The 27,202-nt window shown below is 42.2% G+C and overlaps 1 protein-coding gene across 1 annotated transcript; it reads right to left on the bottom strand.

Moving 5' to 3' along the window:
- Window positions 1–1,141: 1,141 nt before the first annotated feature.
- LOC131229438 (cytochrome P450 81Q32-like) lies at window positions 1,142–27,202 on the bottom strand. The gene is made up of 3 exons (XM_058225399.1): window positions 26,191–27,202; window positions 12,723–13,218; window positions 1,142–1,520 (listed from the first exon to the last, which is right to left on the bottom strand). The coding sequence occupies exons 1-3, from the start codon at window positions 27,124–27,126 to the stop codon at window positions 1,219–1,221; spliced, it is 1,734 nt and encodes a 577-aa protein (XP_058081382.1). The 5' UTR covers window positions 27,127–27,202; the 3' UTR covers window positions 1,142–1,218.

Here is a 27,202-nt window from a genome sequence, read left to right on the forward strand (position 1 = left end):
CTTTGATGTGGACCATCTATCATGTGAGGCCTACGTTGGATGTGGGCCATTCATCATTATGGGCCGATCTTTAATGTGCATCATCCATTATGTAGGGCCCACCTTTGATGTTGGTCATCAACATGTGGGACCCACCATCAATGTTACTATCCATCATTAGAGCCGACCTTCTATATCTATCACCCATCATGTGGGCCCCACCTCTGATGTGGGCTATCCATCATGTGAGATTCATGTTGGATATGGGCCATCATTAGGGCTGACCTTTGATGTCAATCGTCCATCATGTGGGGCCTACCTTGATATGGACCATCCAATGTGGGGCCCACAAGTATTATTTGCCCATCATTTGGAGCCCTCTTTTGATGTGAATTGTCCATCATGTGGGCCACACCTTCAATGTGGGTTGCCATTGTGCAGGGCTTGTATTGGATGTGGGCTATTCATTATTTGTGGGGCCATCTCGATGGGTGGCCAGGTACAAAGTCCATTGACCATCATGTGGAGCTCACCTTGGAAGCCGAGAGTCCATTGTGTGTGCTCCACTTTTGAACTTGGTCATCCTTCAGGCCTGCCCATTTTAGACGTTGGTTATTTATCATTAGGGGTGACCTTTGATATGCACCATGCATTATGTGGGCCCACGTTAATATGGGTGATCCATCATGTGGGGCCACCTTTGATGTGGATGATCCATCATGCGAATCTCACCTTCAATGTGGACAGTCCATCATGTGGACCTCCTTTGATATGGACCCTAGGGAAGAGAGAAAAGTAGAAAAGTTAAAAAGTTAAAAGGCCGTTAAAAACAAGAAGCATAACAAAACTTATAAGGATAAATAGCTTTAAGTAGGTAAGTTACTTTTGCAATCATATTTACCAAACTAAATTAAGTGAAAATATTAACTTAATAGCTTAACATAAATTAAAAAATAACTTATTTGGTGGTATCCAAACATGCCAAAGTGTCCAATTGTTTCATACGAATGTATTACACCTGATGACTAAACGAGTTTGATTTTTGATGGAGCAGTTAGACGGTGGGACCTTCCTAATGAACAGTTTGGGTGTTCAATACTGCCAAATTGGCATGTGCAGTAGCGGGCATAGATGCACACATGTGGTTGTTATACAACAATCAAACATCCAAATCACAGACCAAACTGTATATTGTAGCCCCACTGAGTACATGGACCAGTTCTTACAAAGCGTACAACGTTAGAAGATTAGGCCTGTAGGATGCTTAATACAAGGGATGATCTCACACAGGCGAATGCCGGGTAATATCCTCGGCATGTCAAACACTGGACATAGATAGTCATTACAACTGTAATCTACCATAAAATAACCATATAGGGTCCATATACCATCCAAACCAGCCCAAAGCCATGTATGGTATTCAGAGCTGAGAAAGTACACTGAACATGGTGTGGCGTGGTTTATAGACACCAAAGGCTGAGCCTGAGGCATGGTGAGCCCAGGCCCTTCAGTCATATCCACCTTTTCCTCTCCTACTCTTTCTGACGCAGGGATGAACATGATGAGGATAACTACTCCGAATCCACGGATCTTCTCTGGACTCCTCACAGAGACTTCTCGAATCCACGAGGAAAGAAAGCATAAAATAGAAATAAATTCTAAGAAATTCGAAATTGATTAATTGATGAATAAAAACGAGTTCGCAACCCTTTAAATAGGGGTACCAAGCAATGGGAAAGAAATTAGAATCAAACTACAACTCAAACTCTTAGAATCCGTGACTTACTATAAATAGTAAACTTACTATTTATAGACGGTCATGATGTCTACTAGTGCGCAAGGTTTATGGCCAAAAACAGTAAGTGTCCTATTTGGCTTCACCAAACCGTTCTCCTAATTATTCTAAGCTCTTTTCACGTTGGGCGCAACTTCTAAAGCCTGACAGATGAAGAGTTATAATCAAACAAAAACTTACTATTTATAGTAAAAATGAAACTAAAACAGGGAAACGACAGTCGATCCAGGGGTTTTTCGCAATTCTGGGAAGTGCAACCCGGTGTAGTAGGGTTGGTTGGCTTCAGTAGCTCGTTCTACCCCAAAATCATATATTTTACGTCAGATAACTCATTCCGGATTGCAAGATAACGCCTGATTTAAGGTTCGATGGTCTGGATCACTTCTATCGTCGACCAGGCCTTTTCTGATCCATCTTGGCCATGTAACTGTCCGCGACCCGCTCTACATCAGTCTCCTTTACTTCAAAAGAACTCGTTCTCGAGTTCTCGTCATGCTCTGGTTCATGATACTCAGTCAGATCCGCGACATTGAAAATCCGTGAGATTGACATGTCATCTGGAAGATCAACAACATAAGCGTTCTCATTAATCTTTCGGATGATTGGTATTGGTCCAATATTCTTATTTTTCAACTTATTGTACGTCCCAGTCGGAAATCTCTCTTTACGCAGATGGACCATAACACGGTCGCCTACCTCGCACACTTTTTGTCGTCGATGCTTGTCCGCTTGTTCCTTATACTTTTCGTTCGAGGCATGTAGCTTAGTCTGCACTTCTGCATTGATGCCCATGATCTTATCTGCCATATGTTCTGCTGCAATGCTCGTGCCTCGGTGCTTGGGCAGAGTGACCAAGTCAAGTGTGTGGCGAGGCACTCGTCCATAGATAATCTGGAACGGTAATCTCCCTATCGAGCAGTTCACCATGTTGTTGAATGCAAACTCTGCTTGAGACAAGGCCAAATCTCACTGCTTCGGTTTTTCTCCTTAAATATAGCGAAGGAGGTTTCCCAACGTGCGATTCACAACTTCAATCTGCTCATCAGTCTGTGGGTGGTAAGCACTGCTGAATTGAAGTCGTGTATCGAATCGATTCCATAAAGTCTGCCAAAAGTGGCTAATGAACTTCGTGTCACGATTGGAAGTAATGGTCTTGGGGACCTCGTGTAGTCGTACGACCTCCCTGAAAAATATATTCACCACGTGTGTTGCATCGAGGGTCTTCTTGCATGCGATAAAGTGCGTCATCTTGGAGAAACGATCTTCCACCACGAACACCGAATCTATGCCGTGTTGTGTTCGTGGGAGACCAAGCACGAAATCCATTGATAAATCCTCCCAAGGACCGTTAGGCACAGGTAATGGGGTATAGAGGCCCGTATTCTGAGATTGCCCCTTGGAGGTCTGACAAACATAGCAATGTTGTACGGCTTTTCCCACATCGCGTACTAATTGCGGCCAGTAATACCGCTCTTCCACAAGAGCTCGCATCTTGTCTCGCCCCAAGTGTCCACCGAGGCCACCTCCATGTAGCTCCTGAATAATCTGCTCCCTCAGAGAACTTTGGGGGATGCACAATCCATTCCCTTTGAAGAGAAAATCGTTCTGTATATGAAGGTCACTGGGGTGACCTTCTTGGCACTTCATCCAAGAATCTTTGAAGTCCTCATCCTCGGCATACAACTTCTTGAGACAGTCGAAGCCGACCACCTTGTTGCTCATCGTAACAAGTAGTGATGCACGACAGCTAAGTGTATCAACCACCCTGTTCTGCTGCCCTGACTTGTGCTTCAGAACGAATGTGAATTCCTGTAAAAATGCAACCCATCTATCATGCACACGATTCACGTTAGTCTGACTATTAATAAACTTTAATGCTTGATGGTCAGTGTACAAAATAAACTCTCTTTGAATCAGATAATGCCACCAATGTCGCAGCGCCTGAACAACTGTGTACAACTTAAGCTCATAAGTCGACCACTTCTTTCGGGCTTCGCTGAGCTTCTCGCTATAAAAGGCCACTGGCCTGCCTTCCTGTGATAATACTCCAATTCTGAGGTATGAAGCGTCACACTTAACCTCAAACAATTTGTAGAAATTAGGAAGCACCAAAACTGGTGTTGTAGACGAACGATGCTCGATCTCATGAAAGCTCTTGTCAGCTTTATCGGTCCAGTGGAACGGTCTTTTTTTCATACAATCTGTTATAGGCATGACTATGGTGCTAAAATCTCACACAAATCGACGATAGAAAGTCGTCAACCTGTGAAAACTCCTCACCTCATGAATGTTTGTCGGGAGCGGCCATTTCCTAATAGCTCGCACCTTTTCATTGTCCACACAAATGCCTGTGAACGTTACAACAAATCCTAAAAATAATAGGCTGTCAGTTAAAAAACTACAATTCTTCAAGTTAAGGTACAACTTGTTAATTTGTAAGACCTGCAACACTTGCCTGAGATATTTCCTGTGCTTCACCTCATCCTTGCTATATATCAATATGTCATCAAAATATACTATCACAAATCAGCCAGTGAACGGTTTTAGAACTTGATTCATCAAACGCATAAAAGTACTTGGTGCATTCGATAGGCCAGAGGGCATGACCAGCCACTTATACAATCCTTCCTTGGTCTTGAATGCCATTTTTCACTCATCACCAGGTCGAATACGAATCTGATGGTACTCGCTCCTTAGATCTAGTTTAGAGAACACATTGGCCCCTTCTAATATATCAAGCATGTCGTCCAACAGTGGTATTGGGAACCGATATTTGATGGTAATTTTGTTGATTGCCCGGCTGTCAACACACATGTGCCAGCTTCCATCTTGTTTTTGGCGTTAATAATGCTGGTACGACACATGGGCTCATGCTCTCTCTCAAGAGACCCTTACGGATCAATTCCTCCACTTACCCTTGAAGTATCTCACACTCCTTCGGACTCATCTGATAATGAGGGCAGTTGGGCAGGCTAGCCCCAGGGACGAGGTCTATGTGATATTGGATGTCTCTCATGGGGGGCAATCCATCAGGTAAATCCTCAGGCCAGACTTCTTTGAATTCGTTTAGTAACAGTTTTAAAATTGGAAGGATGTTTGAGGGTTCCACTTCCTCGCCCTTCACCACTACAGCGTATACCTCGCTGGTTTCCTTAGATTCCTCCATAAAATCCTGAATGGTCAAAAGGAAACTCTCCTCCACTTTAGAGGCTTTAGGGTGGTTCTCTGGTGCCATAGGAGCAAGGATTATTTTTCGACTATCCTTGAAGAATACGTAAACATTATCTCGTCCCCGATGGGTCGCATCACGGTCCGACTACAAGGGTTGACCGAGTAACATATGACAAGCTTCCATATCGACCACGTCACAAAGTATTTGATCCTTATAATTTTTGCCAATTGAAAACGAGATAGTGCATTGTTCAGTTACCTTGGTCTCATTCACCTTTCTTATCCAGCCAATTGAGTACGGGGAAGGATGTTTCATTGTTGGTAGCTGTAACTTGTCCACCATCACTCTCGAGATGATGTTCTCGCTACTACCACTGTTTATGATCACATCACAGACCTTTCCGTTGACAGTACACCGAGTACGAAATATATTGTGTCGTTGTGGATGTAATTCCTTTCGTGGGGCATATAGCAATCGCCTCACAACTAGAAATTTGCCACGATCCTCGCTCGTCATTTCATCGCCACATACTATTTCTTCAGTGGTTTGTTCATGTTCATCAAAGCGATGGTCTTCCTCTGCGGCCTCATCTTCAGTGCCCCCTTCATTTATAATCAAGTGTGCTGTGGGACGTTGAGGACAAGTGTTTGATAAGTGACCTGGTTGGCCACTGCGATAACAATTGTTCGACCTTGGCCGAGCATAAGGATTTGGAATCCTACTCGGACCCGCTGTTGTGGGTGATACACGTTGAGGTCTGGATGAGCCTCTCCCCGTATCACGGTTCGCGGTTGTAGGAAGTTGAGGTATTGGGTTTTTTCCTCGTGGCAGCACTGGATCCTGCGTGGGACCCGTCATGGGGGGGTCGAGTTGAAGGATATGGACGAGCAGGAGCTCTTACAAGTTGTGTTTCTGCCCTACCCGCCAATTGAACTGCTTCATCCAGTCTCGACTGGGTACATCTGAACTCGGTCCTGAATTATCGGTCGCAACCCACCTATAAATCGTGCCTCCATCTGTGACTTAGATTCTGACAGATCGTTTTGTGTAGCCAGCCGTTGAAATTCTTCAGTGTAATCTGTGACTGTTCGATTTTCTTGTCTGTAATTTTGATATTGCTGGAATAATATCTGCTCATAATCACTGGGGAGAAATCGAGATCGAAGAAGACATCTCATCCGTGGCCATGATGAGATGGGCGCCTTATTCTGGCGATCTCGTGAGAGTTGTAATTGTTCCCACCATGCAGAAGCACCAGATTTTAATTTAAACGCTACCAATTTTACCTTTTTATGATCTGGCACGTCCATGTAATCAAAATATCTCTCTACTTCGGCTAACCAATCGAGAAAATCTTCTATACGTAATAAACCGTTAAAACTAGGAAGTTCAGCCTTACCTCGATAGTATCTTTCAGCACGATCTAGATGATCACCTCCATGGATTGGTCGTCAGGCAAAACACTCATTAAGGTTCTCGTCGCTAGAACTTGAATCATCTGGTGTAGCCCTACGGTTTGCCATTGGTAGTGCTCTACGAAAATCAGGGTTGCGTCATACACCAACCATGGGTAGTGGAGCCACCATGGGTGGGGGATCAACCAAAGGCGGTGGAGCACCGCCTAGGGCTCGGGACGGGAGTAGCACATTCGCAAGACGGTCGAGAGTTGCCTGTAGCCCTTGCATGGTTAACTGACTCTTGCGGTGGAAAGCTTCCATTCTTTTCGAAAGATAACGAATCCCTGAATCACCGTCCACAGGATTTTGATTCATACCTTCATTGTTTACCATCGGCCCGAGGGGAATCCTCACTTTGATACCAATTGACACAGGGATGAACGTGATGAGGATAACTACTTCGAATCTACGGAGCTTCTCTGGACTCCTCACAGAGACTTCTCGAATCCACGAGGAAAGAAAGCAGAAAATAGAAATAAATTCTAAGAAATTCGAAATTGATTAATTGATGAATAAAAATGAATTCATAACCCTTTAAATAAGGGTACCAAGCAATGAGAAAGAAATTAGAATCAAACTACAACTCAAACTCCTAGAATCCGTGACTTACTATAAATAGTAAACTTACTATTTATAAACGGTCATGATGTCTACTAGTGCGCAAGGTTTTCAGCCAAAAATAGTAAGTGTCCTATTTGGCTTCACCAAACCGTTCTCCTAATTATTCTAAGCTCTTTTCACGTTGGGCGCAACTTCTAAAGCCGGACGGATGAAGAGTTATAATCAAATTAAAACTTACTATTTATAGTAAAAACGAAATTAAAACAGGGAAACGACCGTCGATTCAAGGGCTTTTCACAATTTTGGGCTGCGCAACCCGGCATAACAGGGTTGGTTGGCTTCAGTAGCTCGTTCTACCCTAAAATCATATATTTTACGTCTGATAACTCATTCCGGATTACAAGATACGCCCGATTTAAGGTTCGATGGTCTGGATCACTTCTGTCGTCGACCGGGCCTTTTCTGATCCATCTTGGCCATGTAAATGTCCGTGACCCGCTCTACATCAGTCTCCTCCACTTCAAAAGAACTCGTCCTCAAGTTCTCGTCATGCTCTGGTTCATGATACTCTGTCAGGTCCGCGACATTGAAAGTCCGTGAGATTACCATGTCATCTGGAAGATCAATAACATAAGCATTGTCATTGATCTTTCGGATGATTGGTACCGGTCCAATCTTCTTATTTTTCAACTTGTTGTATGTCCCAGTCAGAAATCTCTCTTTGCGCAGATGGACCATAACACGGTTGCCCACCTTGAACACTTTGTGTCGTTGATGCTTGTTCGCTTGTTCCTTATACTTTTCGTTCGAAGCATGTAGCTTAGTCTGCACTTCTGCATGGATGCCTATGATCTTATCTACCATATGTTCTGCTGCAATGCTCGTGCCTGGGTGCTTGGGCAGAGTGACCAAGTCAAGTGTGTGGCGAGGCACTTGTCCATAGATAATCTGGAACGGTGATCTCCCTGTCGAGCGGTTCACCATGTTGTTGAATGCAAACTCTACTTGAGACAAGGCCAAATCCCACTTCTTCAGTTTTTCTCCTGAAATACAGCGAAGGAGGTTTCCCAACGTGTGATTCCCAACTTCGGTCTGCCCATCAGTCTGTGGGTGGTAAGCACTGCTGAATTGAAGTCGTGTATCGAATCGATTCCATAAAATCCGTCAAAAGTGGCTAATGAACTTCATGTCACGATCGAAAGTAATGGTCTTGGGGACCTTGTGTAGCCGTATGACCTCCCTGAAAAAAAGATTCACCACGTGTGTTGCATCGAGGGTCTTCTTGCATGCGATAAAGTGCGTCATCTTGGAGAAACAATCTACCACCACAAACACCGAATCCATGCCGTGTTGTGTTCGTGAGAGACCAAGCATGAAATCCATTGATAAATCCTCTCAAGGACTATTAGGCACAGGTAATGGGGTATAGAGGCTTGTATTCTGAGATTGCCCCTTGGAGGTCTGACAAACATAGCAACGTTGTATAGCTTTTCCCACATCGTGTACTAATTGCGGCCAGTAATACCGCTCTTCCATAAGAGCTCGCATCTTGTCTCGCCCCAGGTGTCCACCGAGGCCACTTCCTTGTAGCTCCTGAATAATCTACTCCCTCAGAGAACTTTGGGGGATGCACAATCGATTCCCTTTGAAGAGAAAATCATCCTGTATATGAAGGTCATTGGGGTGACCTTCTTGGCACTTCATCCAAGAATCTTTGAAGTCCTCATCCTCGGCATACAACTCCTTGAGACAGTCGAAGCCGACCACCTCGTTGCTCATCGTAACAAGTAGTGATGCACGACGGCTAAGTGCATCAGCCACCTTGTTCTGCTGCCCTGACTTGTGCTTCAGAACGAACGTGAATTCCTATAAAAATGCAACCCATGTAGCATGCACACGATTCATATTAGTCTGACTATTAATAAACTTTAATGCTTGATGGTCAGTGTACAAAACAAATTCTCTTTGAATCAGATAATGCCGCCAATTTCACAGCGCTTGAACAACTGCGTACAACTCAAGCTCATAAGTCGACCACTTCTTTCGGGCTTCGCCGAGCTTCTCGCTATAGAAGGCTACTGGCCTGCCTTCCTGTGATAATACTCCTCCAATTCAGAGGTATGAAGCGTCACACTCAACCTCAAACCATTTGTCGAAATTAGAAAGCACCAAAATTGGTGTTGTAGACAAATGATACTTGATCTCATGAAAGCTCTTGTCAGCTTTATCGGTCCAGTGGAATGGTCATTTTCTCATGCAATCTGTTATAGGCGCGATTATGGTGCTAAAATCTCACACAAATCGACGATAGAAAGTCGTCAACCCATGAAAACTCCTCACCTCATAAATGTTTGTCGGGATCGGCCACTTCCTAATAGCTCGCACCTTTTCATCGTCCACACGAATGCCTGTGGATGTTACAACAAATCTTAGAAACAACAGGCTGTCAGTTAAAAAACTACACTTCTTTAAGTTGAGGTACAACTTGTTAATTTGTAAGACCTGCAGCACCTGCCTGAGATGTTTCCTGTGCTCCGCCTCATCCTGGCTATATATCAATATGTCATCAAAATATACTACCACAAATCGGCCAGTGAACGGTTTTAGAACTTGATTCATCAAATGCATAAAAGTACTTGGTGCGTTCGATAGGCCGAAGGGCATGACCAGCCACTCATACAACCCTTCCTTGGTCTTGAATGTCGTTTTCCACTCATCACTAGGTCGAATACGAATCTGATGGTACCCGTTCCTTAGATCTAGTTTAGAGAACACCTTGGCCCCTTCTAATATATCAAGCATGTCGTCCAACCGTGATATTGGGAACCGATATTTGATGGTAATTTTGTTGATTGCCCGGCTATCAACACACATGTGCCAGCTTCCATCTTTTTTTGGCGTTAATAATGCTGGTGCGACACATGGGCTCATGCTCTCTCTCAAGAGACCCTTACGGATCAATTCCTCTACTTGCCCTTGAAGTATCTCACACTCCTTCGGACTCATCCGATAATGAGGGCGGTTGGGCAGGCTAGCCCCAGGGACGAGGTCTATGTGATGTTGGATGTCCCTCATGGGGGGCAATCCATCAGGTAAATCCTCAGGCCAGACTTCTTTGAATTCATTTAGCAATAGTCTTAAACTTAGAGGGATGTTTAAGGGTTCCTCTTCCTCGCCCTTCACCACTACAGCGTATACCTCGTTGGTTTCCTTAGATTCCTCCATAAAATCCTGAATGGTCAAGAGGGAACTCGCCTCTACTTTAGAGGCTTCAGGGTGGTTCTCTAGTGCCATAGGGGCAAGGATTATTTTTTGACTATCCTTGACGAATACGTAAATATTATCTCATCCCCGATGGGTCGCATCATGGTCCGACTGCCAGGGTCGACCGAGTAACATATGACAAGCTTCCATATCGACCACGTCACAAAGTATTTAATCCTTATAATTTTTGCCAATTGAAAACGAGATAGTGCATTGTTCAGTTACCTTGGTCTCATTCACCTTTTTTATCTAGCCAATTGAGTATGGGGAAGGATGTTTCATCGTTGGTAGCAGCAACTTGTCCACCATCACTTTCGAGACTATGTTCTCGCTACTACCACTGTCTATGATCACATCACAGACCTTTTCGTTGACGGTGCACTGAGTACGAAATATATTGTGTTGTTGTGGATGTAATTTCTTTCGTGGGGCATACAGTAATCGCTTCACAACTAGAAATTTACCACGATCCTCGCCCATCATTTCATCTCCACCTGCTATTTCTTCAGTGGTTTGTTTATGTTCATCAAAGCGATGGTCTTCCTCTGCGGCCTCATCTTCAGTGCCCCCTTCATTTATAGTCAAGTGTGCTGCGGGACGTTGATGACAAGTGTTTGATAACTGACCTGGTAGGCCACAGCGGTAACAATTATTCAACCTTGGCCGCGCATAAGGATTTGAAATCCTACTCGGACCCGCTGTTGTGGGTGCTACACGTTGAGGTCTAAATGAGCCGCTCCCCGTATCACGGTTTGCGGTTGTAGGAAGTTGAGGTACTGGGTCTTTTCCTCGTGGCAGCACTGGATCCTGTATGGGACCTGTCATGGGGGGTCGAGTTGAAGAATATGGACGAGCAGGAGCTCTTGCAAGTTGTGTTTCTGCCCTACCCGCCATTTGAACTACTTCATCCACAGTCTCGACTGGGTACATCTGAACTCAGTCCTGAATTGTCGGTCGCAACCCACTTATAAATTGTGCCACCTTCTGTGACTCAGATTCTGACAGATTGTTTCGTGTAGCTAGCCATTGGAATTCTTCAGTGTAATCTGTGACTGTTCGATTTCCTTGTTTACAATTTTGATATTGCTAGAATAATATCTGCTCATAATTACTGGGGAGAAATCGAGATCGAAGAAGATGTCTCATCCGTGACCATGATGAGATGGGCGCCTTTTCTGTCCATCTCGTGAGAGTTGTAATTGTTTCCACCATGCAAAAGTACCAGATTTTAATTTAAACGCTACCAATTTTACCCTTTTATGATCTGACACGTCCATGTAATCAAAATATCTCTCTACTTCAGCTAGCCAATCGAGAAAATCTTCTATACGTAATAAACCGTTAAAACTAGGAAGTTTAGCCTTACCTCGATAGTCTCTTTCGGCACGATCTAGATGATCACCTCCATGGGTTGGTCATCGGGCAAAACACTCATTAAGGTTCTCGTCACTAGAACTTGAATAATCTGGTGTAGCCCTACGGTTTGCCACTAGTAGTGCTCTACAAAAATCGGGGTTGCGTCGTACAACAACCATGGGTGGTGGAGCCACCATGGGTGGGGGAGTAACCAAAGGCGGTGGAGCATCGCCTAGGGCTCGGGGTGGGAGTAGGGCATCCACAAGACGGTCGAGAGTTGCCTGCAGCCCTTGTATGGTTAACTGACTCTCGCGGTGGAAAGCTTCCATTCTTTCCGAAAGATAACGAATCCCTAGATCATCGTCCACAGGATTTTGATTCATACTTTCATTATTTGCCATCGGCCCGAGGGGAATCCTCGCTTTGATACCAATTGACGCAGGGATGAACGTGATGAGGATAACTACTCCGAATCCACGGAGCTTCTCTGAACTCCTCACAGAGACTTCTCGAATCCACGAGGAAAGAAAGCAGAAAATAGAAATAAATTCTAAGAAATTCGAAATTGATTAATTGATGAATAAAAATGAGTTCACAACCCTTTAAATAGGGGTACCAAGCAATGGGAAAGAGATTAGAATCAAACTACAATTTAAACTCCTAGAATCCGTGACTTACTATAAATAGTAAACTTACTATTTATAGACGGTCGTGATGTCTACTAGTGCGCAAGGTTTTCGGCCAAAAATAGTAAGTGTCCTATTTGGCTTCACCAAACCGTTCTCCTAATTATTCTAAGCTCTTTTCACGTTGGGCATAACTTCTAAAGCTCGACGGATGAAGAGTTATAATCAAACTAAAACTTACTATTTATAGTAAAAACGAAATTAAAACAGGGAAACGGCCCTCGATCCAGGGGTTTTTGGCAATTCCGGGCTACGCAACCTGGCATAGCGGGGTTGGTTGGCTTCAGTAGCTCGTTCTACCCCAAAATCATATATTTTACGTCATATAACTCATTCCGGATTGCAAGATACGCTCGATTTAAGGTTCTATGGTCTGGATTAGTTCTATTGTCGACCGGGCCTTTTCTGATCCATCTTGGCCATGTAACTGTCCGCGACCCGCTCTACATCACTTTCCCACTCAAAGCATTGGATCAAGGTTCCCATTGCCAGGCTCATCATCCGCATATCTAGGCCCATGCTCGGACATGCCCGCCTTCCGTACCCAAATGGGATCAACTTCAAGCCTTCCTTTGCTCCTTCTATGCCTTGAAACCGCTCCAGCTTGAAATTTGTGGGGTCCATCCATACCTTGGGATCTCTATGAATAGCCCACACATTGACCCATAGCATTGTGCCAGGTGGCACATTGAAACCTCCAATGATAGACTCTTCAGATGACTCATGAGGAAGTAGAAGTGGGGCCACCGGATACAATCGGAGAGTCTCGTTGATGATGCAATGGAGGTATGGAAGCTTGGCCAGATCCGATTCGTCTAACGAATGAGGTCCTACATGCATGTCCAGCTCAGCTTTAGCTTTTCCCAGCACGTCTGGATGGTTCAATAGAAGTGACATGGCCCATTCCGTTGTCAGAGCTGATGTGTCCGTTCTAGCGTTCAGTAGTGCCTGATTCATGTATACTGTATGAGGTACCACACGTTGCTGGGATTGGAAGTTTGTACCATAGCATTTGGATTTCAGTTTTACTAATGGGGACCAGATGGCCGAGTGACCCGAACCATTGACATTTGGGTTTCACTGTGGATATCCAATGCACCAACACCCAGATTTAGAAAATAAAATAAAATAAATCTTAGCCATCCATAGGTGTCCAAACAAATGGATGGCTAAGAGAGAAAATATAAGAATGGTTCATATTCATTCTCTCTCTCATGCTTACCTGGCACGTGCGCACCTTTGCACACATGTCATGGGCCCAAAATCCGAACGGTCCATGTAATGCGGCACCTCATGAAACCCCCGGAGGATTTTCACCTTAATCCAAAAATCTACTAGGCCATAGTAAAGAGAGATGCAAATTAAGAGAGGAAATTGTTTTCTTTTGCCATGGTCCACCAAAGTTTTGAATTGGGCGAAAATTGATCCCTGGGAGTTTCACGAGGTGTCGTTCCAAATTTCAACTCACATTACATGTGATGGGTTCTTAAAAAGTTCTCATGAGGTAAGAGGAAGCATTCCTTTGTGTGTGTGTGTGTGTGTGTGATTACATGTGATGGGTTCTTAAAAAGTTCTCATGAGGTGAGAGGAAGCATTCCTTTGTTTTTGTGTGTGTGTGTGTGTGTGTGTGTGTGTGTGTGTGTGTATCATTACATGTGATGGGTTCTTAAAAAGTTCTCATGAGGTGAGAGGAAGCATTCCTTTGTTTGTGTGTCGGGCCCTTGCAATCTCATGAGTGTTGCATCACATGGATGGCTTAAAGTTTTCACTCATATCACATGAGATGAGTTTTTAAAAAGTTCTCATGAGTTCCCATTAGAATTGTGGACCAATTCTTCCACAATTCTAATGTGAACTCATGAGAACTTTTTCAAAATTCATCTCATGTAATATGAGCGAAAACTTTGAGCCATCCATGTGATGCAACACTTATGAGATTGCAAGGGCCCGACTTTCACCCTGATCTAAAACTTTGGTGGGTCATGGCAAAAGAAACCTTTTGCCATGCCCACCAAAGTTTTGGATAAGGGTAAAAATAGGCCTACCCGAGGGTTTCATGGGGTGCTACATCACATAAACCATTTAGATTTTGGGCTTGTACCATGGGACATGAGTTCTGAAAAAGTTCTCACGAGATCCCATGAGAACGGATGCACAGGTGAGCATTCTTCTATATATGTGTGTGTGTGTGTGTGTGTGTGTGTGTGTGTGTGGGCGCATAACACCTAGAGACCATGTTGGAACCATTCCATTGGGCCCATTGGAACCCTAGGTTAATTTTCATTTGGGTCCACCATGATGTGTACATGAAATACATTCCGACCATGCTATCCCATGTTAGGCCAGGGCAAAGAAATTAGGTTGACTCAGGATTAAGGTAGCCCCCACTAAAGGAAACGGTTGGGAGAGATATGCATAATTGATTTTTTACCAAGCTTACCATGATGATCATGTGAAATCCACATAAATCATTATATGGCATGCTAAAATATAGGAATGGGGCTTTAAATCAGGCCCACTTGTGATTCAAGTCCTTGTATATTGGCTAATGCCCAGGAAGTGGTTTCTTGCCTGGCTTCTAGTGATTGGTCAATCCATAGAGGTTAAAATTTCTGATACAACCTACTATAATGAAAAATATCTAAATTAATAAAGTGAAAGAAAAGCTTTTTAAATAGGTATTGGAATGTGAATTCTAAAATAACGAGGTAGTTTTTAATAAAAAAAAATCTCATTGAACATTTATCCAAGTTGGAAGTGAAAAATGTCCAATGATATTATTTTAATGAAGAAAGCAAATTCCATGCCTTCGGAGGCATACATGGCACACATGAATCAGACTTAAACTCTCTATTTCATGATATACGTGGATCAGATTGAAACTGTCCATTTCATCAAAACTTATCCTTTGATGACATCGAACTCACACTAAAACTATCTAGAGACGAGACATGAAAATTGAATTTTTGTTGATTGCAACAAGCCATTTTCGATGTCATCGAACACTCTTCGATGACATCCAAAAAGCACCCAGTTAATCCAGCAACCAACTGGTAAAAATCTAAAAATTCTCGGTGGGATGGTATCGAATGGTTTTTCGATGCAATCAACAGAACCTGATTCTGAATGATTTATGACTTCAAAAAACAACAATCTTCACTGTGTCTTCAATCATCAAATGTAGCTTATTGTCCTCTTCACTCATCTTTACCTTGCATCATAGCTCCATCATCGCTTCTCGTGTACACTTCATCCTCCTTTTATAGCTTCACCAAGCCCAGAAAAGTTGCATATAACTTGAACTTTTCTAAATGAACCACCTTGGTGAGCATGTCCATCGGATTCACGCCTATGTGAATCTTCTCCAAAGTCACGCCTCCTTCCTCAAGAACATGTTGGATAAAATGGTGACGAACATCAATGTGTTTAGTACGTGAATGATAAATAGAGTTTTTAGCTAATTTAACAACACTCTTGCTATCACAATTAACCGGCACGGCCTCCTGTTAAAGCCCCAACTGATTTATCATGTCTTTCAACTAAACACCTCCTTTGAATGCTTATGTCACTGCCATATACTCTGCTTCGGTTGTAGAAAGAGCCACCACGGACTGAAGCTTCGACATCCAACTAATCACTCCACCCGCTAATACAAACGAGTAACCTAAAGTCGACTTTCAAGAATCTACATTACCTGCGTAATCTAAATCCACATACACAACTAACTTAGCCCATGTCTTCGCAAAAGCTAAGTTGTAATCTTTTGTACCGTGATTATATTAAATTAGTTATTTCATCGCTTCCCAATGTTGCTTGTCAGAGTTTGACATGTATCTGATCACAACACCAACTGCCTGTGAATTGTCTGGTCTTGTACAAACCATGACGTACATTAAACTGTCAATAACATTCAAATATGGCACATGTGACATATCATATTTTTCTTCATTTGATTTAGGATATTGTTCTGAGGAAAGCTTGAAGTGAGTCACATGAGGAATGTTGACTGACTTTATCTTGTCCATCACATACTTGATTAACATATTCTCAAGGTATTCTGCCTGAAATAACCAAAGCATGTTCCTCTTCCTATCTTTATGAATATATATGCTGAGAACCCTCTTTGCAGCCCCCAGATCTTCCATCTCGAATGTCCTTGATAATTAATACGTCAGTACATCGATTTTTGACATATTATGACTGACAATCAATATATCATCAATATACAATACTAGGATGATAAACTTACCATCACTCAGTGTCTTGAAGTAGACACAGTGATCATACTCACTCCTAATAAATTTCTGACTCAACATGAAAGAATCAAACTTTTTATACTACTGCTTAGGCGACCGTTTCAGGCCATACAACGACTTCTTTAACCTGCAAACTTTGTTCCCTACCCGTTTAACTTTGTAGCCCTCTGACTGCTTCATGTAGATCTGCTCTTCCAATTTCCAGTATAGAAATGCAGTTTTTACGTCCATTTTTTCTAGCTCGAGATCATATTGGGCAACCAGTGCCAACACGAATCTTATAGATTTTTTCTTTACAATCGGTGTGAATATATCTGTGAAGTCAATGCCTTCTCTCTGAGCATAACCCTTCACTACCAACCCTGTTTTGAATCTATCATGTTTCTTCTTGAAGATCCACTTGCATCTGATCGCTTTTCGAACCAATGGAAGCTCCACCAGCTCCTGTGTTGTTCTTGTACAAAGAATCCATCTCATTGCCCATTGTTACATTTCATTTTTCTGCATCAGACTCATCAAGAGCCTCTTGAATAGTAGACGAGTCTCCCTCATATGTAATGAGGGCATATGCGATATTAGAGTTGTCCATATATCTTGTTGATAATTTGCGATCTCACGGCAGATTTCTCCTAGGTGGCTAGTCCACCTATTCTTGTACCTTTGTTTGTGCATCTATCTTAGCGTGAGTATCATCTATGTCGATCTAAACGTTCACGACCAACCTTTCTGGTTCCTTTTGCTCCTGATTATTCTTGCGGAATAGGGAGCCTTTATTGAATTTAACATCCCTGCTAATAATGATTTTACGTGTGACTCAGTCATATATCTTGTATCCCTTTACATCACCATTATAACCGACAAAGATGTACTTTTTGGATTTATGGTCTAACTTATATTTCTTAACTGACAGTACATGAGAGTAAACCTCATAACCAAATATATACAAATCTGAGTAGTCAATATTGTGACCACTCCATACTGCCTCCGAAATCTTACAGTCAATTGCCATAGAAGGAGACTGATTCACCAAATAGCAAGTTATGTTAACAGTCTCAATCTATAGGTCCTTGCCCAACCCAGCATTACTAATCATGCATCGGGCTCTCTCCAAAAGAGTTCGATTCATCTGCTCAGCCAAACCGTTTTGCTCGAGTGTGTGGGGCACTGTGTTATGTCTAATGGTCCCTTCATATTTACAATACTTATTAAATTCATTGGAATTAAATTCACCACCACTATTAGTCCTTAAAACTTTCACCTTTCGCCTTGTCTATTTTTCCACCATAGCCTTCCATTCTTTGAAATAGGTGAAAACCTCATATTTATATTTCATGAAACAAACTCAAACTTTCCAAGAGTAATCATCAATGAATGTGACAAACCACAATGACCCTCTGGCGGAAACCACCGGCGATGACTTCCATACATCAGAATGCACATAATCAAGCACACCCTTATATACTTTCCAGATTTAAAAGATAATCTAAATTATTTACCATATATACAATGCTCACATATATTCAAATTAAAACTTTTAAAACTTAGAATTAAACAACGATCATAAAGTACATTCATGCCCTGCTCGCTCATATAGCCCAGATGTGCATGCAACATATGTGCAGATGTAGAATCCGCTACAGTCGCTACAGCTCTACATGTTGAAGTGCTCACAATTATCCTGTAAAGATTACCATGCTTCCGTGCTCACATAACTACGAGTGCCCCTTTTGAAACCTTAAAGGCCCCATTAAAACCGGTGAACTTGTACCCATTCGCCTCGAGTGCACTACGAGATATCAAACTTTTCTTCATGTCAGGAACCTGCCTCACCTCAGTCAAGGTACACTCCATCCCATCAAACATCTTAATACAGATAATACCAACAACCACAACGTTATAGGCATTTTCATTACCCATAAATACTTGTCCACTATTGTACTCCTTGTAGCTGGTGAACCAACTCTGATGAGTAGTCACGTGATATAAAGCTCATGTGTCAAGAATCCACTTGTCTCTACGATCATCGTATAAGTGTCCGATCAGGGACACTGTCAACACATCACCTCTGCTTATCTCTTCATCAGACGTGGCAGTATTAGCCTCCCTGGAAGAAGACTCTATATTCTCTTTCTTTGCTTTATAATTTGTACAATCATTCTTCATGTGCCCTGACATCCCACAACTCTAGCACTTTAACTTTCCCTTACCCTTACCCTTGGATTTGAATTTTGATCTATAGGATCCCATGTCCCGCTCAAAATTTCTACCTCTTGTAATCAAAGCATCTGTGGAGGCCCCCATGCTACTATTCTTATTTCTCATCGCCTTTCCCTGAAAGGATGAGATGACGGTATTGACACTAAGGGTCGTATTACCAGTGCACAGGGCATTTTTAAAAGACTCATATGAAGCAAGGGAAGAATTTAACAAGATACGTGCCTGATCTTCTTCAACGACCATTACCTCCATATCCAGTAATTTGCAAATCATCTTGTTAAAATTGATAACGTGAGCTTTAAGATCTCCTCCCTCTGCCATCTTGAAGTTGAATAACTACAGCTTCCAGTGTAAGTGATTTTCAGAGAATTCTTTGTATATATGTCTTCTAACTTCATTCACAAACTTGATATAGTTTTCTCCCTTAAGACATTATAGAGAACCTCATCTGTTAAGCACAATTAGATTAATGATTTTGCTTTCTTATCTAGTTTCTTCCATTCATCATCATCTATAGATTCTGATCACTTCTCAAGGGCCTTATCCAATCCTTGCTGAATCAATAGGCTAGTCATCTTGACCATTTACAATTCAAAATTATTTTTCCTAGAGTATTTCTCAACATCAAACTTAGGATTGGCACCCAGAGTACTCACTTTCATATTCAAGACTGCGCCCCAACCTAGATCTGATACCCCTTATAGGGGGACCGCAGAAGCACACAAAGATGAATCAAGTAGAGTAATCCAATTGCACCGAGCAAGCACAACGCAAACTCTCCAACATTTAATGTGGAAAAACCCTTTCAGAAAAAAAACCCTGGCACAAAGCAACATATATCACTATGAAAGAAGAAAGTTACAAGACTAGAGAAATTACCCAATCCGTACAACCTCAAATCAACCCAAACTACACCCTTGAAACCCTATAACGAATTAGAAAGCTCTAAATACCTCCCAATCCCAATTACACCCCAATATATAGCCTTTGGAAGAATCACAATCGAATTAGGAAACAAATCCTACGAAATTGCAACTCTACGAAATTCTGTGCGAATTTATTCAATGTCATTGAAACTTATCCTTCGATGACATTGAAGCTATATCAATAGCATCGAACTAACACTAAAACTGTACAGGGACAAGACATAAAAATCATATTTTCATTGATTGCATCGAGGTTGAACATATCCTTTGATGTCATCAAACGCTCTTTGATGGCATTGAAAAAACACCCAGCTAGTCTAGCAACCAACTAGAGAAAATTCAAAAAATCTCGATGGAATCGAGCAATGTTCGATGGCATCGAATGACCTGTCAACGCAATTAATAGACCCTGAATACGAATAATTTAAGACTTCAAAATACAACATCAAATAAATTTTACATCAAGCTAATAATTGTTATTTTCCTTTCATCTAGGTCTGCGTGACCTTGTCAATGGATTGGATGTTCAATAAACACTATGGTGAACGGTAAGAAGTTTTTAATGGTGAGTATTCAATGACCACTGTTTCCGGTGTAGTCCACTTGAAATGTGTATCTGCTTCATTTTTGTAACTATATACTAAAATAATATGTAAAACTAGATGGACGGTATGGCTATACGATGAACATGTTGAGGTGGGCCCTACGGTCAGGATCTCACACACCTCGCTCGTTACAGGATCGCAGCCAAATCACGCTATCCAACTCCATGTGTTGGGGTCAACACGCAATCGTCATGCTCAATGTAAAGAATACAATTCTAAGTTCCAAGTGGCCGTGTCAGAGCATTGCCTTGTCCTCGCCATCAAATGACTCCGTTGAGTAGCCGCAGCTGACTTCTGCCAACAATAAGTTTTTCAAATTAGGCTAAAATCGCTGATGTCAGATGTGACGCAAAACTCATCACGTGCTTGAAATGAGGCCTGGCTGATATAATTTTCCCCCTCTTAAGTTTTATCCCACCACCTAATGATCCAGGCCGTTTATAAAAAATGAACAAAAATCTCATAAACAGGAAATTGGACGTGGATTGCTTGTGGCACGATGTGGCGAATTTATGTGGGGCCACAATAATGTACATCCGTTTTGCCAGCTCAATTTAAGCCATAAGACTCAAAACGACGCATCTATTTTGCAAGTTCAATTTAAGCAGCCTGAAAGCAAATCATCCATTTTGCTAGCTTATTTTGGGCCATGAGCCCAATACAAAACCAAAGCTAAAGTATACTACACCATAGAAAATAGTAGGATTGGATACCTACTCTTGAAAACTTCCGAAGGCCTACTCTTGAAACTTGAATGAAGAGGGAAAAAAATGTAAGCTTATACAAAAGTCTTGTGTCCCAAGAAGTTTTCAGCCGTGGGCGTTCAATTTCCAGTGTTTTATGTGGTGGTCTGCTTGAGCTTCGAGTCTGGATCATTACAGTTGGCCCAACAAAGCTGACATAGGGAAGGACATGATGAGGCCGGTCATCATCTTCCTTTAGGAATAATTACTCCAAATCCACGGAGTTCCCTTGACTCCTCACGAAGATTCCTCGAATCCTTGAAGGAAAAGAAATAAATTCTAATAAAATTGAAAATAAATTGATTGATGATAAAAATGAATTTACAATCCTTTAAATAGTGATATCAAACCTAGGAAGAAGTTTCAGAATCAAACTCCCTAAAAACGTGACTTACTAGCAGTAGAAGACCTGCTAAACGACAGATGGGAGGGATTAATGAGTTGCATACCCGAAATGGAAATCAGGTCACAGTTACAACATAGGAGATTTGGCTAGAGGGGGAAGACTCCTATGATTGCCTGGACCCAGAGGTCAAAAGGCGCTTACTAAAAGGGCGGGTGGTGGGAATGTCTTAATAGCGAAATGTTCAAAGGCAAGGGATAGACTCGATCGACTGGAAGGAGTGGAGGGGCGGGGGATTGATCCATACCATACGTTTAAGATAGGCGTTTATGTGCTTGGATCGGCTGCTTCCTCTCTTTCTAGTTCTTTTTTTTCATGATTTCTACCAGATTTCATGGTTTTCAGCCAAAAATAGTAAGTGTCCAATTTGGCCTAACCATGTTATTATCTGAATTTTTCTAAGACCTTTTCATGTTGGGCACTACCCCTAAAACTCAAAGGATAAAAAATTATGATCAGACTAAAACTAACTATAAATATTAAAAATGAAAATAAAATGAACTTTTGACCGTCGATCCGATGGAATCTCGCAAATCCAACATGGGCAACCCATCATAGTGGGGTTTGTTGGCTAAAGTAGCTTCTCTTACCCTAAAATTATCACATATGGTATGTTGAATAACTCATTCTGCTTTGCGAGATATGCTTGCTTTAGGGTTGTAACGGTCCTGATCACTTTCACCACTGATCGGGCCTTCTCTAGTCCATCTTGGCCATAAAAGTATCTATGACCTACTCTACATCAGTCCTCTCCACTTCAAAAGAACTCGTCCTCAAGTTCTCATTCCCCTTCAGTTAATGATACTCGGTCAGGTCCGGGATATTGAAAGTACGCGAGATCTCCATATCATTTGAAATATCAACAACGTAAGCATTGTCGCTGATCTTTTGAAGGATTAATACCAGTCCAATCTTCTTGTTCTTTAATTTGTCATAGGTCCCGGTTAAAAATCTCTCATCGTGTACATGGACCACAACATAGTCGCCCACCTCGAACAACTTTTATCGCTGATGCTTATTAGCTTGCTCATTGTACTTGTTGTTGGAGGCTTGCAGCTTGGTTTGCATATCCGCATGAATGCCCATAGTTCGGTCCACCATATGTTCTTCTGCAATGCTCATACCCAAGAGCTTGGATAAGGGGATCAAGTCAAGTGTGTGGTGAGGCACTCGACCATAAATAATCTGGAACGGGAATTTCTCTATCGAGCGGTTCACCATATTATTAAATGCAAACTCCGCTTGAGATAAGATCAAATCTCACTGCTTTGATTTGTCACCTGAAATATACTGAAGGAGGTTTCCTATTGTGTGATTCACAACTTCAGTCTATCCATTGGTCTATGAATAGTAGGCACCATTGAACTGAAGTTATATACCGAACTGATTCCACGAAGTCTGCCAGAAGTGGCTAATGAACTTCATGTCACGGTCAAAAGTAGTGGTCTTACCAACCCCATGTAGCCACACGACCTCTTTGAAGGATAAATTCGCCATGTGTGTCACATCGAGGGTCTTCTTACATGTGATAAAGTGCGTTATCTTTGAAAATTGATATACCACCATGAACATCGAATTCATGCCGCGTTGTGTTCATGAGAGACCAAGCACGAAGTCGATGGATAAGTCCTCATAAGGGCCGTCAGGCACAGGTAATGGGTATAGAGACCTGTATTCTAAGACTACCCCTTTGAAGTCTGGCAAACAAGACAACGTCGCACCGATCTACCCACGTCACGTACTAATTACGACCAGTAATATATTTCCTCAATAAGAGTTCACATCTTGCCTCCTCCAAGGTATCTAACAAGGCCACCTACATGTAACTCTTGAATAATTTACTCTAGAGAACTTTTAGGGATGCACAGTTGATTCCCTTTGAAAAAGAAATCATCTTGCATATGTAGGTCACTGAGATGACTCTCTTCGCATATAATTCATGCGCCCTTGAAGTCGTCATCGTTGGCATATATGTTTTTGAGGCACTCGAACCCGACAACCTCATTGCTCATGATGACTAATAAAGTTGCACATCAGCTAAATGTATCAATCACTTTGTTCTACTGCCCAACTTATGCTTCAGCATAAACATGAATTCCTTCAAGAATGAAATCCACCTAGCATGCATACGATTCACGTTACCTTGACTGTTAATGAATTTGAGAGCTTGATGGCCTATGTAAAGAATAAACTCCTTTTGAATTAAGTAATGTCGCCAATGTCGTAGTGCCTGAACCACTATGTATAATTTGAGATCATAAGTCGACTACCTTTTACATGTGTCACTAAGCTTTTTACTGTTGAAGGCTACTGGCCAGCCTTCTTGAGACAAAACTCATACAATTCCGACATATGAAGCATCACATTCAAACTTAAACAGTTTGTCGAAGCTAGAAACTATAAAAACCGAAGTTATAGACAATCTATGCTTGATTTCAGCAAAGCTCCTATCAGCTTTGTTAATCCATTAAAATGGTCCATTCTTCATGTAATCTGTAATTGGTGACACAATGGTATTAAAATTCTTCATGAACCAATGATAAAACTTCGTACTTCATGGATGTTTGTTGGAACTAATAATTCCCTAATGGCTCTCACATTTTCATCATCTACCTAGTTACCCATTGACGTTATGATAGAGCTCAAAAACAGCAGGCTATCGGTCAAAAAGCTGTATTTTTTAAAATTGAGATACAACTTATTTTCAGTGAGCACTTAAAGGACCTGTTTAAGGTGTTCCATATGAATTGCTTCATCATGACTGTATATCAAAACATCATTGAAGTAAACTACTATAAAGTGTCTAATGAATGGCTTTATAACTCGGTTCATCAACCTCATCTAGGGGTGCACATGGGTCGGTTCAGTTCAGTTCTGGGTTGAAATCGGAACCGAACCGTTCCTAACAGTTCTAAGATTTTCGGAACCGGAACCGGACTGTTAACGCCCTGGAACTGAACCAGAACCGGACCATTAAAACTAGATCAGTTCCATGGTTTCGGGATTTTTATAATCCAACCTAATTGCATGTTTGGCAGTGGTGAATGGCGAGAGAGAGAGAGAACCTGAGAGATAGAGAGAGAGATGTGGTGGCGGTGGTGAGTGGCGAGAGAGAGAGAGAGAGAGAGAGAGAGAGAGAGAGAGATGTGGTGGCAGTGGTGAGTGGCGAGAGAGAGAGAGAGCAGCAGTGAGAGAGAGAGAGAAAGAGAGAGACAGAGAGAGAGAGAACCACAGTTCGATTCTAGGTTTGGTTCCACGATTCAGATCCACGGTTCGGTTCTATGGATCAGCTTATGGTTCGGTTTAGTTCTACATACCCCCAAACTAAGAACTGAACTGAACTAAACAGTTCTTTAATTTTTAGAACTGGAACTGGTGCACCCTAAAACCAGACCAAATCGGACCATTTGGTCAGTTCTGGTCCAGTTCCATGGTTCTATCGGTTCGATGTGCACCCCTAACCTCATGAATGTACTATGGCGGGTTTGAATAATCGAAGGGCATGACCAACCATTCATATAACTCTTCATTGGTCTTAAAAGTGATCTTCTACTCATCACCTAGTCGTATTTGAATTTGATGGTAGTTGCTTCTTAAATCCAATTTAGAAAATAATTTCACACCCACAAACATGTTCAACATATCATCCAGCCATGGTATAGGAAATTTATATTTTATAGTAATCTTGTTGATCGCCTGACTATTGACACACATGCACCGACTATCATCTTTCTTAAGAGTTAATAACACCGGTGTGGTACATGGGCTCATGTTTTCTCGGATTAGACCCTTATGGATCAATTTCTCCACTTGCCATTGTAGAATATCACACTCTTTCAGACTCATCCAATAGTGAGGACGATTGGGTAACCTAGACCTGGGGACAAGGTCGATATGATGTTAAATATCTCGTATGAGAGATAATCCATCAGGAAGATCAACGGGCCAAATTTCTTTGAATTCATCTGGCAAAGGTTTTAATTTCTCAAGAATGATGGTGGGCTCGAGTTCCTTCCCCTTTACAATTAATGCATAGGCTTACATCATCTCTTTTGATTCATTCACAAAGTCTCATGTAGTTAATAGAAAATGACCTTCCACTTTAGAAGTTTCGGGTAGCTCATCTGAATTCATAGGGGCTATATAGTATGGTTTTTCGACTATCATCAATGAAAATGTACACATTATCTCGCCATTTATGAGTGGCGTCACAATCATATCACTATAGTCGACTGAGTAGAATGTCACATGCCTCCATGTCAATAACGTCGTATACTACTTAGTATTTATAATGTTTGCCCATTAAAAAAGATATAGAGCATTGTGTAGTTACTTTTACCTCATTGGTTTTCATGGCCCCCAAAAAATTTTCAATGGTAAAAGTTCAATTCGCACTGTTTCCTATAGTGTGGTTCACTTGAGATTTGGATATGCTTTATTTTTTAACTAAAGCCTTGAAATTATCTGATAAAATGGATGGGCTGAGGGGATAAAATACGTAAATCACGATGGACCCCACGGAGTTTACTCAGTGCGCCTAGGTTACCCAACACACAATCCGCATCCAAGAGCTTGGGCCACGTCCCCAGCCAATCCGCTTTCCAATACATCGTTGGGTACGAACAAATGCGACTGTGAAATTAACCTTTGTGTGGGGAGATGGTTCCCGCGATCTTTCCCACATCATTACAGGTAAATTAACGATCTAGATCACTATGTAATGGGGAAGATGCAGGTTTGCATAGAAAAAGAGAGAGATGTGATAATTACCCCAAGCATCCCCTTGATGATCTGATCAATGTAGTACTCGGGCTCTGTTTCTTGCAACGACAGCATAACATCTATGAACGTCTTCTTCTTCTTCTTCTTCTTCTCCACCTCAACTTCTTCTTCCATCGAGGAAGAGAAATTGTCGTTCTTCTTTCTCCTCCGATGCTCGTCGATCAGAACCTGCAAGAACTCATCTCTATCTTTCACCATTCTCACCATCCTCTTCTCCACCCCTCCTAAATCCATCCACCCCAAAAATGGCAAGAAATCCCCAATATACGACGCTCCACTTAACACCAATGCTTCCTTCACGATCCCCTGAAACCACTTCGCCTCCTCCAAATCAACTACATTATCACCGTAATACCGTTTCCCAGCAATCATCCCCATCATCACTTTGAGAGTCAGCTCCGAGAACTTCGACTTCAATTCCACTACCGATTTCCCCAATTCTGAATCCCGGAACAGATCTTTCACCAGGGACCGGACCTCTTGGATTCGGACGACAGAGAACATCTGGATGCAGCTTGAGGAGAAGATCTTGATGGTGAGGATGCGGCGCAGGTTGTGCCAGTGGGGGCCGTAGGAGGCAAGCCCAATGGCGGAGTAGTTGTAATTGATGTGCTTGCCGGCTAGGATGTGGGGGCGATTGGCGAAGATGATATCATTCTTGGAGAGGCATTCCTCGGCCAAGGACGGGGTGGAGACGAGGAGGACAGGGCGAGAGCCGAAACAGAGGGAGAGGATGGGGCTGTAATGGTCGGAGAGGGTAGTAAGAGAGCGGTGGAGGGGCTTTTTGATGAGATGGAGATGGCCAAGGATTGGAATGGAAGGCGGTGATGGTGGAAGGTTCCTGCACTTCTGGAGTAGGGGCTTGGAAATTGAGAAGAGTAAGAAGAAGAAAATAAGAGTTGAAATGGGGATGAAGATATCCATGGTTTCGGTGAAGGAAAGAGAAAGCAGGGATTGTATTCACAGCAGAAAAGTATGGTATATATGGATAGGGATTAAC

This window comes from Magnolia sinica, chromosome 16, assembly GCF_029962835.1.
Source record: "Magnolia sinica isolate HGM2019 chromosome 16, MsV1, whole genome shotgun sequence".
Lineage (NCBI taxonomy): Eukaryota > Viridiplantae > Streptophyta > Magnoliopsida > Magnoliales > Magnoliaceae > Magnolia > Magnolia sinica.

What these genes read in the sequence shown, in the direction of transcription:
- LOC131229438 (XM_058225399.1), bottom strand. Translation starts at nt 27,126, where the DNA reads ATGGATATCTTCATCCCCATTTCAACTCTTATTTTCTTCTTCTTACTC. An exon ending in TCATCAAGGGGATGCTTGGG is followed by an intron (nt 13,219 to 26,190) that starts GTAATTATCACA and finishes TACATGAATCAG; the next exon opens with GCACTACTGAACGCTAGAAC. An exon ending in CCAATGCTTTGAGTGGGAAA is followed by an intron (nt 1,521 to 12,722) that starts GTGATGTAGAGC and finishes TCCCTGCGTCAG; the next exon opens with AAAGAGTAGGAGAGGAAAAG.